Below are 17,793 nucleotides of genomic sequence, written 5' to 3'. Positions count from 1 at the left end.
GTCTTAACTCTTGAGATATCGGGTAATGAATGTTGATTGTTTTCTTTCTTCTATGTATAATCCAATTCAACTGCCCATTGTATGGTTATCCTGGAGCCAAAATGGCTTATTTTTGCAGCAATTAGACAAAAATGGCATGCTTTTTTTTTTTTAAGATCAAAATGGGTATTTCGTTGGATAACTAAAGACGAAATACCCACTAAATAGCATTGTTCATGGCCGAATTATTTCAATCAAATTTTTTTTTTTTTTGCATTTCGTGGAAATGTCCATATGAAATGCAACAACTGTATATTTTTTTTTTTTAATTTCATTTTTTATACGAAAAACGAAATAAAACATGTATGGTGAAAATAATAAAATTTGTTGCATTTGCATAAATGTCCAACGAAATGCAACAATTTTTTTTTTTTAATTTCGTTTTTTATATGAAAAACGAAATAAAACAAAAAAATAAAATTTGTTGCATTTCGTTGGACATTTCACGAAATGCAACAATTTTTTTTTTATTTCGTTTTTAATATGAAAAACGAAATAAAACAAAAAAAAAATTGTTGCATTTCGTTGGACATTGCACGAAATGCAACAATTTTTTTTTTGTTTTATTTCGTTTTTCATATTAAAAACGGAAAAAAAAAAAAATTTTGCAGTTTCGTTGGACATTGCCTGAAATGCACAATTTTTTTTTTTTGTTTTATTTCGTTTTTTATAAAAACACTTATAAAATTCTTTTTTTTTTTTATTTCAAAAGATAGACACAAAAACGAAATAGGAAAATATAATAATATTTTATTTTATTTTGTATTTCGTGATACTACTAACAAAATAGCATTAAATTTTTTAGGAAAATATAATTTTTTTTTTTTGTATTTCGTTTATATAAATATTTTTATCCTATTTTGTGTGGTAGTCCAACGAAATAGGACAAAAATATTTATTTTTTAATTTCATTTTTGTTATGAGCCAAATAAAAAAAAAAAATTAATGCTATTTCGTTAAGCATTTCACGAAATGCAACCAAATAAAAACAAATTATTATATTTCCCTATTTTCATTTTTTTGTATAAACGAAACAATTTTTTTTTTTCGTTTTTTGTGTAAACGAAATAATTTTTTTTATTTCGTTTATATCCAAATCAAAAAATAGGAAAATATAATAATTTTTTTTTTAATTTGGTTGCATTTCGTGAAAATGCTTAAAAATAGCATTAAATTTTTTTTTTAATTAGGCTCAACCAAAAACGAAAATTAAAAAAAATTAAAAATTTCTTTTTTGTTTTATTTCGTTGGTAGTCCAAGAAATAGGACAAAATTTTTTAATTTTTAATTTCGATTTTTTGTATAAACGAAATCTTTTTTTTTATTTCGTTTATATAAAAACGAAATAGGAAAATAACCATGTGGGTATCATAGAGGACCTTTTTTTTTTTTTTTTTTTTTTAAGAAATGAATTTTCACAATCCTACTAAAGTTTTCAGAAATAGAAGATATGAATATACCGTGTGGGCATCATAGAGGATTGAGCAATCTTCGAATGAATCTGCTATCTACGATACCTTGTGAGTATATGATATGCCAGGTTGGTGTCATAGAGAACTCAATGTTTTCTTGAAGTAATGGACTATCAGTCCTGTATGATACCATGTCAATATATGATATACCATGTAGGTATCACTGAAGACTGAATAGTATTTTTTGAAGGAATGATCCAATGTTCTATGATACCTCATCTGTATATAATAAATACCATGTGGGTATCATAGAGGACTTGGTGTTTTTCTTGAAGGAATGAACTGACAGTCCCCTATCATATCATGTTACTATATGGTATATACCACTTGAATATAGGGCTGTTCACAGTTTTGGTTAAAACCAAAACCAAACCGAAAATTTAACCAAACCGAATAAAAAAACCGACATTTGGTTTGGTTTGGTTTTAAATTTGAAAATAGATAATATTTGGTTTGGTTATGGTTATAGTAAAAAATAACCGAACCAATACGATAATTATATACATAAAATTTATAATTATTTATATGTATAATATTAACTTTTCATAAATAATTAAAGATATTTTATACCTTTTAATTATTAATTTAATTTTGGTCTACTTATTTTTAAGGCCCATGTCTTAAAAGAATATGTCCAAGTCCAACAATCCAAGCCCAACTCTAATAAGTCGTAAGCATAAGGGTAAAAAGTAAAAATCCGACTATCTCTTTTCATTTTACATTGCCGTATATTTGATATGCAGCAAAGTTCGCCCTTGTGGGCCGTGGGGAAAAAGAACTAAGAAATTTGAAGAATGTAGAGAGAGAATTTTTTAATTGTCACTGTATGATAGTCATAAATTGAAAAACCGAACCAAACCGAACCAAAGTATTTTTTGAACAATAACCAAATGTGGTTATTATTTTACTTGGTTTGGTTATGATTTTAGACATTTGGGTACTAAATTGGTTTGGTTATGGTTTTAACCAATAACCGACCCTAAATATCATGTTATTATATGTAACACCCCTACTTGAATATCATAGTATACTGCAATAGTATACTTCAACTGCTACATATTTGATATACTATATGCTAAAATATGTTATTTTTTGAGATATAGAAAAAAATAAAATAAAATAAAATATATCAGTTATCCTTCTTATTTATATAAAAAATAAAAAAATAAAAATAAAGGAACCAAAGGCAGAGTTAGATTATGAAAAAAAAACGTACTAAAGAAAAAAAATGAAATTATAAAAAGAGAAAAAATAAATAAAAATCACCAGAAATAAAAAAAAAAGAATAATAAATAAAACTAACAAAAAAGGTGAATGAAATTAGATTATGGAGATAAAAAATAAAAAGAAAAGAAATAGATGAAATTAAAAAGGAACAAGAAATTAAAAAAAAATAAGAAAAAATAAAAAATAAAGGAGCTAGAATTAAATATGGAATCAAATTATGGTGGAAAGGAAAATAAAAATAGTATGATTTGGGAAAGAAATAAATGAATAAAAAAGGGGGGAAAAAACGAAAAAAGAAGAAGTAAAGAAGATAAGAAGTAGAGAAATAAAAAAGAAAAGAAGAAAAAAGAGACAATTACTTACAAAAGCTACAATAGGTAGCAAAGGTAAATAGTTTTGGAAGGTATGAAATTAAAAGGGACATGGAAGGATAATTATTTTGTGTGTAGTGAACATTGGTGTTCTTTCACCTAAATTAAAGACCAACCCATTTGAACTTGAAGGACAAATATTAAAGACCAACCCAATTGAAGAACAAGATGTGAAATAAAATGAGGGCAATTTGCAGGATTGGCCTTCGCTGGGGGTGGTCTTTAATTTTTACAACTCAAAATGGTAGTCTTTAAATTTTGCCCTTCAGGCGAAAATTCTGCCTTCAGACAGAATTTACATGGCACGGCGAATTTGCATGCTAAATTCCCCTATTTGACGAATTTTGCAAAATTTTGTTTTGCAAAATTCTGCCTTGAGATTTTTTTTTTCCTGAGCTGGGGTTCGAACCTACAGCCTCGGGGTGTTAGGCGAGAGGTAAAACTTAAAGACCACCAATTGTGAAGAACAAAAATTAAAGACCAGCCCAAATGAAGGGATGAAGTATTTGGTCATTGTTTCTCAAACAATACCCGACACTTGCCTAGTGGCCCAAACAACTTGGAACAATCAAACCCACTTAAAGTCATATTAGAAAAAACTATCACATTTGCATGAACGGCCCATCTTGGGGTGGTCTTTAAATTTCCCCCTCAAATCGCTGATCTTTAATTTTTACCCTTCGGCACTAAGTAACAAAAAAGTGATCGAAAATACATGTGACATCCAAAAAAAAAAAAAAAAAAAAAATTTGGTCTACCCTTTATCTATGACCTAATTTAGCAAGGCATAGGATCTCTGAACTTATGCCTTGCAATTTTTTTTCCGCCTCTGCTGGGGATCGAACCCAGAATCTCTGATTTCATAGACCAGCGGAGTAAGAGTATTTTGGCCCACAAATTTTCGTTAAATGAAAAGCAGGAACACAAATTAAAGACCAGCGATTTGAAGGCAAAAAATTAAAGACCAATCCATATGAAGGAATGTCCATGCAAAAAATTGAAAATTATCTACCTAATCCAATTTTCTTTCATTTGATCCAAAGCCATAAGGGCCATTTGCCTTTTTCTTTCTTCTTGGGCTTAATATACTTGAATCCAATTCATTTTTTTTTGTGTGGATTTCCCTTCAAATGCCTTTGGTCATTAATTTTTGTCCCTCAAATTCTTTGGTCTTTATTTTTGTCCTTCGCTTAAAAAAGTGACCGAAAATATCTGAGGTTCTGGGTTCGAATCCCCACTCAGCAAAAAAAAAAGTATTTCGCAAGGCAAGGCTTTTCACGAAATCTCTGCCTTAAGGCCTAACATTTGCCCAAAATTAGGCCTAATTTTGGGCAGAGTTAGGGGGCAATTTGCATGATTGCCCTTATTCAGGGGTGGTCTTTAATTTTTGGCCCTCAATTTTTTTCCCTTCGCTAAAATCCCTTGGTTTCGGGTTCGAATCCCTGCTCAATCAAAAATTAAAAAAAAAAATAGCAAGGTAGAGTTTGGATTCGCAAGGCTCTTCAGGTAGAGTTTCAAACTCTGCTTTAAGTAGAGTTTGCAGTCAACCTCTACCTGATCAGGAAGGGTTTGACTCAAACTCTGCTTGATCAGGTAGAGTTTGACTGCAAACTCTATTTAAGGCAGAGTTTTGCCTTCAGGCATAAGGTAAACTTTGCCTTAAGGCATTAGGTAAAACTCTACCTTAAGGTAGAGGTTTGCATTAAGGCATTTTTTTTTTTACTAAGTTGAAATTTTGCAAAACTGTGCCTTAAGGCCTAACTTTAGCCCGAATAGGCCTAATTTTGCTATGAAACTCTGCCTTGCGATTTTTTTTTTTTTTTTTTACTGAGCAGGGGTTCGAACCCCAAACCTCATGGTATTAGGTGAAGGGCAAAAAATTAAAGACCAGCAATTTGAAGGGCAAAAATTACATTTTATTTTTGTGCGGAATGTCCTTCAAAGGCACTGGTCTTTCATTTTTGCCCCTCAAATTGGTGGTCTTTAATTTTTGCCCTTCGCTAAAAACCCCTTGGTTTTGGGTTCGAGCCCCCGTTTAGTTAAAACTATATAAAAAAAAATCGCAAGGTAGAGTTTGGATTCACAAGGCAGAGTTTTGCCTCAAACTCTACCTGATCAGGCAGAGTTTTGCTACCTTCAGACAGAGTTTTGAGGCAAACTTTGCCTTAAGGCACAGTTTGAAACTCTATCTGATCAGGCAGTGTTTGACTGCAAACTCTAGCTGATCAGGCAGAGTTTGAGTCTAGCTTTACTTGATCAGGTAGAGTTTGACTGCAAATTCTACTTAAGGAAGAGTTTCAAACTCTGCCTGAAGGTTGCAGACAAATCTCTGCCTTGCGAATCCAAATTCTACCTTGGGATTTTTTTTTTTTTTTAAATTTTTGACTGAGATGAGCTTCGAACCCAAAACCAAAGGGTTCTAGCGAAGAGCAAAAATTAAAGACCAACAATTTGAGGGACAAAAACTAAAGACCAGTGCCTTTGAAGGGTAATCCTGCAAATGACCCCAAAAATTAAAGACCAGCGCATTTGAAGGGCAATCCGCACAAAAAAAAAAAAAAAAAAAAAAGTTAGGCCTTAAGGCCTAATTTTGGGAAAAATTTTGCATTAAGGCAAACCTCTGCTTTAAGACCTAACTTTTGCCAGAATAAGCTTACTTTTGCTACGAAACTTTGCCTTGCATTTTTTTTTTTTTTGATTGAGCCGGGGTTCGAACTCAGAACGTCGGGGATTAGGTGAAGGCCAAAAATTAAAGACCAGCAATTTCAGGGACAAAAATTAAAGACCACCCCCAAATAAAGACAATCGTGCAAATTGCCCAATCTAATAATTAGTCGAGCCCTACCACCTAAAGTAACAATTAGGTTTCCTGTGTGCGCGTAACATTTTGAATTGAACATCAATTTCACATTCTGATGAAAAAAGATTGTCATCGTCAACTGAAAAGCTCCATAAATTCTGCTAGTTCTGATGAAATCTACGTTTAGATTATTATTTTGGATATTACTTAAAAATGGGCAATCAACACTTATTAAAAAAAGACCTTTGTAGATTCTGTTAACCATGCTTAAGAAGATTGCGTAAATTTAATATCTTTTATAATAGTTACTTTAATCTCTTCTACACCTTTATATAAGATCTTCCTCATAGTAGCAAAGTTTTTATACACCCAGTAAATTAAGTTCAGTGTTTAGAGCTTTCGTGTTATGTTAGTTACTTTGATTTTTTCCAAAAGGCCTTACATTCATGCCTACAAAAAAAATGAATGAATTCAGGATGCATCAAAGAATTGTTCAACTAACTTTATTGGTGTTATATTTTCTTTTGAGTTATAATGGGGTGCAAGGAGAAAAAAAGCTATTCAAATTGAAGGACGTGGAGTTAGAGAAACAACTAAAACTTTTGAATAAGCAAGCAATCAAAACAATTAAGGTATTTGTTTTGGGTTCATAATATTTGTAAATCTAATGAGACATTATTATTTGATAATATCACCATTACCAGGGGAAACATTCTTCTTTCACATGTTTTTTTTTTTTTTTTTTGTAAATTTTTTTTCTCTCTCTCTCTCTCTCGTGGTAAATTTTTGCTTTATCTGAAAATCTCTCTGTACATTGTTATATATATATATATATATATATATATATATATATATATATATATATATATATATATATATATATTATCTTGCAAATATATATAATAATATATTTACGATTTTTATGAATGTCAATATATTTTTAAAAAATAGTGTGTGTGTGTATATATATATATATATATATATATATTATCTTGCAAATTTGCGGACAAAAGGCATAATAATGGCGTAGATGAAAACCTATTTCGACTTTTCAAAGTCGAATGTCTATATATTTTTAAAAAATATAGTGGTGTCATCATTTCGAAACAATTAGTAAGATGTATAATTAATGTAACTTAGGTAACTTTTTTTTTTGTTTTTGTTCACAGACTAAAAATGGGGATATATATGACTGTATAGATTTCTACAAACAACATGCGTTTGATCACCCGTTGTTGAAGGACCATAATTTTCATCCTAAGGCATATCTCTACTCTGTTTTTACTTTTAACTTTTTTGTACAATGATTTGTTTTTGGTTAAGGTACAGGGATATGGTATTGTTGACGTACAATTAAACATTTGGTTGAACAGATGAAACCTACTTTATCTAGGATGAAGCAAAACTCGGATGCCTCAACAACTAGTAGGTCATCGACAATGCGGTTAAAAAATGGAGGTTGTCCTTCTGGAACTGTTCCTATTAAGAGAACTACGAAAGATGATCTTATAAGACAAAGAAGTATGCCACCGCCAGAAAATGTCAATTTCGACGCTCAATTTGTTGGCGTAAGATAATTTATGAACAATTTAATGTTTTTGCTTGAATAATTCATACCAAACATGAGGATTCATTGTTCTAATTTTATATATATTTTAAGAATTTAAGAATTTATTTATTTATAGATAAGAAAAACAATTCGTGCACAAACATGGCAAGTTTAGTTTTCAATTATCGCGGCAAAACTCAAATATTGCTACATTTGTGCAGAGTAATAACAATAGTGAGAAAAAACGACGCTACGTATCAGGATATAAGGTACATGACTGTGAAATATTGTCATGATTTCATTTTTCAATTTTGTGATTGCTTTTCTGATCTGTTTCTTTTAATTGGATTTGAAGTAACAAATGCAATAAGTTATCCTTATAGTTTAATTTACAACTAGGAGTTCTTTTCAAAATATCAAATTGTGATGTTAAGGTCTATGCATTTGCCTTTTTCAGATCATACATGATATAGAAATAGTTAAACAAGTTTTGGAGCTTATGCATTGGCCTTTGGAACCTCATGTTGTAATTCGAAAGAAAGAAAATAACTTAACAGTTTCACTATTTTTTTAAAAAAATTCAGCGTGCAATAGTTCGAACTCGAAAAGATCCGTATAACAAATTTGCGGGAGGTGGAATGGCAGCTAGTTTGTACAATCCTCACGTTGAAGGCAAACAACATAGTGCTTGTCGACTAAAAATTTATAAAGGCTCAGATATCTTACAAGTTGGTTGGAGAGTAAGTTTAACTGACCTTGTTATCCGTAATTTAATTGTTTGATAAAAGAATATCTCTAAGATTTCAATTAGAAACTTTGTTATGAATCCATACTCGCTTATTATAATGCCGTTGTTTCGTATTTTAGGTGGATCCAACATTATATGGGGATAATCAAACTAGGCTTTTCATACATATTCAGGTAACTTAGTACTTTGATGATTTCAATCTAGAGATCATGAAACTACTTTATCTTTTGGTTCAGTTACTTTGTTCATGTGCAAGAGTTCAAGTATAAGATATATCTTTTTGTTTTCTAGGCAGGTAAAATTCATTGTTTCAATACATTATGTCCTGGCTTCATAATAGTAAACACGGAGATACCTCTTGGTATGTCATATGAGGACAATATTTCAGAACGTGGAGGGACGACATGGGAGGACACAATGTACATTCAGAGGGTACTTTTGTACTTATTTTTATTATGTAAAATATTTATCATGTTTATACAAATATATGAATTACAATTTGAGAGGAACGTAAATACTGACATTGATATTTTATTTTTCAAAACTAAGGATGTAGTCGGAAATTGGTGGCTTTTAATTGGAGAAAACTATGAACAAATTGGTTTTTGGCCGCCAAGGATCTTCACTGACTTGGCAAGTTTTGCTACGAATGTTGAGTGGGGAGGAGTTGTATATAGTCCACCAGGTGTACCTGCACCTCCAATGGGCTCAAGTTTTTTCCCTAGTGAAAACTCTGCTTATGATGCTTATTGTAGGAGCATTGCAATTATAGACGAGATAGGATGGACAGTTTACCTACATAGAGTAATCATACATGTCGATAATCATTTTATGTACAAGGTTTTATTCGAACGACTTTCAAGTGATTCAAAGTCTTTTGCTTTTGTGCTTTATGGTGGACCTGGTGAAAGTGCACCCGTCTAAGTTTTGTTAGTCATTACCATAATAATATTTATGTTCAATGTCTGCTGAATATCGAACTTTCTTGATGAATTTATAATTGGATAGTTCCTCTAGAGGTCCTTCACTAGCAATTCTTTTTGTTTTACATGCTTAATCCCGATTTGTTGTGGAGCTTAAGGATACTCAATTTGGTAAAACAGAAAATTGTTCAAGAAATGGAGATAGGCAGAAAAACATTTAAAGGCTAGACTCATTTTTCTATTAGTTCTCTTTTTCATAAATAATTTGTTATATTTCATTAATTGAGTGATAACTTTTTAACCAAAAAAGTAACAAATGAGGAAGAGGAAAAAAATAACTATTTTGATTGTTCTTGATCTGAAGAAAGTAGGAGTGAATAAAGATCGTTTATTTTTTTCTTTTCTATTTTGGAAATTCGAACATCAATGTGTGTGTGTGAAGAAAGATTCATTATATTATTGAAGAAAAAGAAAACTAAGTTTACTTAGGCCGAGATGGATGGGTTAAAATTTACTAGACAATAGGTTATAATCCAACCTCTTCAACTATAAATTCTATTTCTTTTATTATAATTTTTAATTACCCCCCCACCCCCACCCCCTCCTCTCTAAATTATGGCTATATCTAACATACATATTAACAGGGCTTTTACAGGGCTAGAAGATTTTCTAATATATAGAAGTGGCCTGAAGCCCCTCGGTTGCCATGCCAGCTTCCGAGGCTATTAGACACTAGGAAATTCAGACTCTCGTACTTTCTCCGTTTCAAATTATTTGTCGTGATTACTAAAAATAGTTATCTCAAATTATTTATCGTTTTAGAATTTTAAGGCACAAGTAATTATTTTCTCTCCATTTTATCCTAAGTAGAATTTTGTCATTGACACATATTTAGAGTAAATATTTAATGGACAAACTTAGTCATAAATAAGAGTAAAGTTAGTCAATTACCCTTCCTCGTTAAGATTTCTTAAGGGACGTGTATAGCAAAAAAACAACAAATAATTTGAGATGGACAAAGTATCAAAATTTACCATTTTCTGGTCATTATTTAGCTTCTCATCATGTGCTTCTTGTATCATCTGTGTCATCTTTGATAGCATGATACCTTTTGGACAGTTTAATATGTGAAGAGTTTTTGTTCTTTAAATTGTTTGTGGAAATTCTACATTGAACCGAGCTCTTTCGATCTATTACAGTGATTATCCATCTTCCTGTCTTATATTATATATTTGGTGTTATTCTTGGGCTCCAGTTTGTAAAGGGTTGTCATGCAAGTAGTTGGCTCTCTTTACTCTTTAGTATTACAGAGAGGTTGAAGTGTCTTCAAATTTTTTCATATTTTGTATGCAATTAGTTTCTTACTGTACCAGATGTACTTTCAGAAACTTGTTGAATTGGTTTTAGTCAATTTCAGCTATGACTCCATGAATTGTGTCATTAAAACTCTATGGCAGATATAGCCATGTGTGTAAACTTCCTCAAGAAGCTAGACATGAACCTCATAATTGGTAATTTAATTTTAAGGACCCATTTGGTCATAAGAATTATTCACTTTTTTCCGGAATTTTTTTTCACTTCTTTCGAAAATTAGTGTTTGGCCATAAAAATTCCAATTACAACTTGAAGTTGTATTTGGAATTTGAAAAACAAGAAAAACTTGTTTTCACAACCAAAACAAGTACATTTCAAAAAAAAAAATACAATTTAAAAAACTATGGCCAAACACAACTCCAATTCCAAAATTTCAAAAAACGTGAAAAAGTTTTTGGTTTCTATGGCCAAACCCCTACTAATAGAAAGCACATGTATTAAATTGGTCAGGATGATTTTTTTTGGATTGAATTCATTCTGACAATGACTGTCTTACTTATGCAAACCGTGGAGGAGATCAGCGCTTGAACGCAGTGAAGCTTACCCCTATGTTGTGGCATGTACAGGTGCATTTTGCTACGAACACTGATTATTATAACAGTTTTGCTTAAAGGAAGCTTCAGATAACCACCCAACTCACATTTTTTTGTGTAAATAACTGTTAATAGGGTGTGCTTATGTTTGTAAAGACAAGTGCTCAGCCCAATTATCAGAAAAATCAATTCTTTTGTGGTCGCCTTTTGTTATTAACTATTCAGAATACCACATGCTGATTGATACATATTGTGTCGACTGAATAACTCTAAAATTTGATGCCACTACATAATAAATTTATCCATTTTCCCCAATAATGGATATAGAAGTTGAAATTTTTTATCGATGTAGCGAAAAAATCAGAATAAACTTCTAATAGTTGAGTTTGAATGACTACGCTACTCAGGGATGGATCTTTAGTGTTGGTTATGGGTTCATTTAAACTTAGCAGCTTTTGCTTTAACTGTGAATTTGGTTACTAATGTAGTATTAGCTTAACATCTCTATACGAACTTATAAACTTCACATTCTAAATTTGCATATGTTGCTAGTTAGTTTCTGCGTGGATATTTTTTCCAACCAATATGTTATATTATCTAATGAAAAATGAAATTTTCATGTTCATTTTGCCCCAGTTTGAGTAATGGCAAAGTGCCGGCACCATACTATATCTGTAGCTGTCAATAGGTTGAACATCCTCATTTCATTAAACTACTCCTGTCTTCCCTTGATGGACTTTGCTTGAGGGGTAATGCAGTTTTGATTATTGTGTAAAATATGTTTGATTGTAGAATCTAAGCTGCAACTTGTTTTATGTTCGGTTTTGGAATTTACTTGTGTTCTTCTACTTCTGTAGATGTTATCGAGAGGCTTAACGTTTTGAGAGGCCGAGAAATGGCTTCGTTGTACTCTTGGTCTTACAAGCGGTAAGAATTGTTCAACTGTTTTAGTTTTGTTGTCAAATTTGGCTTTAAATGAAAGATATAATTACAGTCCATGGGCTTAATATTTGTTTGATTATGAAAAACAGAAACTACAAGAATGGATTCGTCTGGCATGATCTTTGTGAAGTTGACCTCATTCTTTCTGCTCATGGTAATGAATATGTTCTTAAAGGCTCAGAGCTTTTCAATGATCTGATGCAGGTATATTATACCTTCTTTATAGCAACGTATGATTTGAACCACATGATTGTTAGTGTAATTGCAAGTGTCACTGCAAGAAATAAGAACAGTGGATGAGTTTGGCTGCATTAATTCTTCACTGGAAGTCCCTTGCAAAATAGTTCTTTCCCTTTTATTCTTTCTCCACATAGGTCATCACAAACCACCTCTCTATCTTTACAAGGTAGAGGTAATGTCTGCGTACACTCTACCCTCCCAAACCCCACCTGGTGGGATTATACAGGGTATGTTGTTTCAATGTATTTGGTGAAACAGATCCACGGGCAAGAGTTGAACGCCATTCAGAGTGGCGCTAAGAAAATAATCATTTCTACTCCTACGTTTGTTTTGGTGTCAATGAGAAGGTATACGAGCCACTCCCTAGCTGTACTATTAATTGATTCCTCTGCCGAAGGTTCTAATACTAGCTTGTGCACTCAAGTTGTGATGGACCACTGTTTGAATGGAAATTTACGTACAATGGAAATAAGAGAACAGTATGTTTGAGGAAACTTAACGTATACAATGCGCATGTTCCTCATTTATGTCTTACTTATGAATAATGTAAAGTTGGTTTTTCCACATTGTTACCGCGTAAGTCGATGTAATTCTGATTCTAAGATACAAAAGAGTTGGCTTAATTTTTCCCTTGCAAATTAGAGTTAGTTTGGTTTTTCCTCTTGCGAACTAATGTTGTTGGGCTCGTGCTGGCATAGGCTCTTTTATCTAGTTAGAATAATAGACGAGATGGGACTAGTTTATGAATTTCGATCATGTGGCCAACATTAATTGAGGAGATCCGAGGGTGGAAAATTGTTTCCATTTCATTTTTTTGCACGGATTTCCCTTCAAAGGCGCTGGTCTTTAATTTTTGTCCTTCGCTTAAAATAGTGGCCGAAAATACCCCAAGGTTCTATGTTCGAAGCCTCGCTCAGTTAGAAAAAAATTCGCAAGGCAAGGCTTCGCTAAATTTTGCAAGGCATGATTTTTTTTTTTAATCTGCTGAAATTCTACAAAAGTTAGCCCTTACCCGAAGAGGCCTAATTTTGCTACGAAACAGTGCCTTGCAATTTTTTTTCTTTATTAAGACAGGGTCTGAACCCAGAACCTCGAGGTATTTTAAGCGAAGGGCAAAAATTAAAGACCAGCAATTTGAGGGACAAAAATTAAATACCACCCCAAAATAAGGCCAATGGTGCAAATTTCCTTTCCATTTCATATTGTTTTGGGGTGGGCCTAGACAAGGAATTATGGAGTCAACTATTGGTTCCTAACACGGGGCTGAGCCCAAATTAGTTTAATAGTTAACTATTTAAAGTTGGGAAAAGACATGATGTGGCCACCAGTCCAAAAGAAAAGCTCCCAAAAAAATGTCTTTTAAGATTCTTGGGTCATCGGGTGTCAAAATTTCACCTGGAGGCCATTTGTGTCCTTTTCCCATTAAAGTTATCATTTCATTAACTTTGGAGAAATGAATGCTTATGGATTTATAGCCCTAATAATCCACAACCTAATTAAGTGTAGATCAGAAGGTTTAATTGACTAAAAAAGAAGGTGTTAGACATTGCTTTAGAAAAAAAAATCAAGATCCAAAAGATGAAAGTCTCGGAAGCGTTCAACGATTATGTTGGCTAAATCACATCAATTTTCGACTATCTTATTATTATTGTTGTTGTGTTGTTGTTGTTATTTTATTTTATTTTTCTAAACCATAAGGGTCGAATGCCTTTCCCTTTCTTGCTTCATGGGCTTAATATACTTGAATCCAATTCACATAATTAGTCGGACCCAACCGACAAATCACTTTACTGTGTACACGTAATATTCTGAGTTAAAAGATTGTCATCATCTATAGGAAAAATATCATTGGATGAATACTTTAATATTTTATTCATTTTATTATCAGAATTATTCAAAGTTGGTGTGTCAAGTTCTTTTCTTCTTTCTCTTTATTTTTTTCATTCTTTTTTTAGGCCAAGAAATTGGCAATCCCTCAAATACTTTAATAGAGAATCCAGTTACTAAGCAGAGCTAAAGAGGCTACGTAAATTTCTCCAAAATTTTGATACAGGGAGTGATAATACATGGTTAGAAATTCTTTTCAGATTATATATAAGTGTGAATGATCAATTTTCATCAATTGAAAAACCTTTGTAAATTTAGTCAAATCTGATGAAATATATGTTCAGATTGTTATTTTGGATATTACTTAAAAATGAGCAATGGACATTTATTAAATACAGCTTTTGCAGATTCTGTTTTAATTACCATAGGTAAGAAGATTATATTAATTTAATATCTTGAATAGTAGCCAATTTAATCTCTTCTACACCTTTATATAACACCTCGCATTAGCAAAGTTCTCATACACCTAGTAATCAAGTCAAGTGTTTAGAGCTTTCTTGTTATGTTAATTAGTTTGATTTTTTTTTTAAAAGACCTTATGTTCATGCCTACAAATAAATGATTGAATTCAAGAGGCATCAAAGAATTGTTCAACAAACTTTGCTGGTGCTATATTTCCTTTTGTGTTGTAATGAGGTACAAGGAGAAAAAAAGATATCCAAATTAGAGGATATGGAGTTAGAGAAACAACTATTACTTCTGAACAAGCCAGCAATCAAAACAATTAAGGTATTTGTTTTGTGTTCATAGTATTTGTAAATCTTATGAGACAGTATTATTTGATAATATCACCTTTACCAGGGGAAAATTCCTCTTTCACATTGTTTTGTTTTGGTTAAACGAACCTTACTTTCTCCCTCCCATTTTTTCTGGGTAAATTTTTGTTTCATTTGAAAATTGAACACTGGTACATCATATATATATATATATATATATATATAAATATGCAGACAAATGCATAATAATGGTAGATGAAAACTTTATTCGACTTGAAAAGTCGAATGTCAATATATTTTTAAAAAGATACTAGTGTCGTCATTTCGTAATAATTGTTTATATTGATTTTGTTTTGTATTTAAAAGGTACATATGGAATATCAAGATGTATAATTACTATAACTGAGGTAAATTATTTATGATTTTTTTGTTCACAGACTACATATGGAGATATATATGACTGTATAGATTTCTACAAACAACATGCGTTTGATCACCCCTTGTCGAAGGACCATAATTTTCATCCTAAGGCATATCTCTACTCTCTTTTTACTTTTAATTTTTTGTACAAATGATTTGTTTTTGGTCAAGGGACAAGGATATGGAATTGTTGACATTTAATAAACATTTGGTTGAACAGATGAAACCTACTTTCTCTAGGATAACGCAAAACTCAGATGCCTCGACAACTAGTAGGTCATCGACAATATGGTCAAAAGATGGAGGTTGTCCTTCCGGAACTGTTCCCATTAAGAGAATTACGAAGGATGATCTTATTAGACAAAGAAGTATGCCACCGCCAGAAAATGTCAAATTCAACGCTCAATTTGTTGGCGTAAGATAATTTATGAACAATTTAATGCTTTTGCTTGAATAATTGATACCAAACATGAGAATTCATTGTTCTAATACATATATTCGTTTATTTATAGATAAGAAAAACAATTCATGCACAAACATAAACAAGTTTAGTTTTCAATTATCGTGGCAAAACTCATATATTGCAATACATTTGTGCAGAGCAATAACATGAGTAGTGAGCAAAAACGAAGCTACATATCTTCACAAGGATATAAGGTACATGACTATGAAATATTGTCATGGTTTTACTTTTCGGTTTTGTGATTGCTTTCCTAATCTGTTTCTTCTAATTGGATTTGAAGTAATAAATGCAATAAGTTATCCTTATAGTTTAATTTACAATCAGGAGTTCTTTTTCAAAATATCAAATTGTGATGTCAAGGTCTATGCATTTACCTTTTTGAGATAGGCATACATGATATAAAAATAGTTAATTAAGTTTTCGAGCTTAGGGGTTGGGCTTTGGAACCTCATGTTGTAATCCGAAAGAAAGAAAATAACTTACGGTTTCAGTGTTTATATGGGGGCTAATTTGGATAATATGTAGAAGTTAATATAAAAGTTTTTTTTATTTTTAATTTTCAGCGTGCAATAGTTCAAACTCGAAAAGATCCATATAACAGATTTGCGGGTCTTTGGAATGGCAACTAGTTTGTACAATCCTCACGTTGAAGGCAAACAACACAGTGCTTGTCGACTAAAAATTTATAAAGGGTCGGATGTCTTACAAGTTGGTTGGAGAGTAAGTTTAACTCACCTTTTTATCCGTAATTTAATTGTTTGATTGAAAGAATATCTCTAAGATGTCAATTAGAAAGTTTATTATAAATCCATATATACTCACTTATTACAATGTCGTTGGTTCGTATTTTAGGTGGATCCAACATTATATGGGGACAATAAAACTAGACTTTTCATACATTTTCAGGTAACTTGTCTTAATACTTTGATGATTTCAATCTAGAGATCATGAAACTACTATATCTTTTTGTTTAGTTATTTTCCTTCATGTGCGAGAGTTCAAGTATAAGATATGTCTTTATGTTTTTTAGGCAGTAAAATTCATTGTTTCAACACATTATGTCCTGGCTTCATAATAGTAAACACTGAGATACCTCTTGATATGTCATACGAAGACCATCTTTCACAACGTGGGGTGAAGATAGGGGAGGACACAATGTACATTGAGAGGGTACTTTTGTACTTATTTTTATTGTGTAGTTTTTTTTTTGTTTTTTTTTTTTATTTTTTTTTTATTTATTTTTTTTATCATGTATATACAAGTATATGGATCTCAATTTGAGAGGCATATAAATACTGACATTGACATTCTTTCTTTCTTTCTTTTTTTCTTTTTTTTTTTTCAAATAAGGATCTAGCCAATGGAAATTGGTGGCTTTTAATGGAAGAAAACTATGAACAAATTGGTTTTTGGCCACAATGGATGTTCACTGACTTGGAAGGTTTTGCTACGAATGTTGAGTGGGGAGGAGTTGTGTATAGTCCACCAGCTGTACCTAAGCCACCAATGGGCTCAAGCTTTTTCCCCAGTGAAAACTTTGCTTATGATGCTTATTGTAGGAGCATTGCAATTATAGACGAGACGGGAGGAACAGTTTACCTACATAGAGTAATCACACTTGTGGATAATCATTTTATGTACAAGGTTTTATTTAAACGACTTTCGGAAGGTTCAAAGTCTTTTAGTTATGTTGTTTATGGTGGACCTGGTGAGACTGCACCCGTCTAAGTCTTATTAGTTATTACTATAATAATAATATTTATGTTCAATGTCTACTGAAATATCGAGCTTTCTTGATGAATTTATAATTGGATAGCTCTTCTAGAGGTCCTTACGTAACTAACAATTTCTTGTGTTTTACATGCTTAATTCCGATTTGTTGTGGAGCGCAAGGATATTCAATTTGGTAAAAAAAAAAAAAAAATGTTCAAGAAATGGAGATAGGCAGAAGAACTTTCAAAGACTAGATTCATTTTTTTAATAGTTCCCTTTTTTAATGAATAATTTGTTATGTTTTATTAATTGAGTGATAACTTTTTAACCTAACAAGTAACAAACGAAGAAGAGGAAACAAATCATTTTGATTGTT

At 31.7% G+C, this 17,793-nt stretch overlaps 2 protein-coding genes and 1 long non-coding RNA gene across 3 annotated transcripts; all 3 read left to right on the top strand.

Annotated features, from left to right (window-relative positions):
• The first annotated feature begins 6,311 nt into the window (after nucleotides 1–6,311).
• On the top strand, nucleotides 6,312–9,130 carry LOC132031856 (protein neprosin-like). Its single transcript, XM_059421741.1, has 5 exons — nucleotides 6,312–6,541; nucleotides 7,079–7,171; nucleotides 7,283–7,477; nucleotides 8,326–8,379; nucleotides 8,498–9,130. Exons 1-5 carry the CDS (start codon nucleotides 6,356–6,358, stop codon nucleotides 9,128–9,130), a joined length of 1,161 nt encoding a protein of 386 aa, XP_059277724.1. The 5' UTR covers nucleotides 6,312–6,355.
• Nucleotides 9,131–10,034: 904 nt separating this feature from the next.
• Nucleotides 10,035–12,279, top strand: LOC132069465 (uncharacterized). The gene is made up of 4 exons (XR_009417788.1): nucleotides 10,035–10,364; nucleotides 11,025–11,069; nucleotides 11,894–11,963; nucleotides 12,068–12,279. It is a non-coding gene; the product is annotated as an uncharacterized LOC132069465 (long non-coding RNA).
• Nucleotides 12,280–16,718: 4,439 nt separating this feature from the next.
• Nucleotides 16,719–17,485, top strand: LOC132069464 (protein neprosin-like). The gene is made up of 2 exons (XM_059462809.1): nucleotides 16,719–16,874; nucleotides 17,055–17,485. The coding sequence occupies exons 1-2, from the start codon at nucleotides 16,806–16,808 to the stop codon at nucleotides 17,430–17,432; spliced, it is 447 nt and encodes a 148-aa protein (XP_059318792.1). The 5' UTR covers nucleotides 16,719–16,805; the 3' UTR covers nucleotides 17,433–17,485.
• Nucleotides 17,486–17,793: the final 308 nt, after the last annotated feature.

This window comes from Lycium ferocissimum, chromosome 9, assembly GCF_029784015.1.
Source record: "Lycium ferocissimum isolate CSIRO_LF1 chromosome 9, AGI_CSIRO_Lferr_CH_V1, whole genome shotgun sequence".
Classification (NCBI taxonomy): domain Eukaryota; kingdom Viridiplantae; phylum Streptophyta; class Magnoliopsida; order Solanales; family Solanaceae; genus Lycium; species Lycium ferocissimum.
This window is presented reverse-complemented; position numbering and strand designations above follow the sequence as displayed.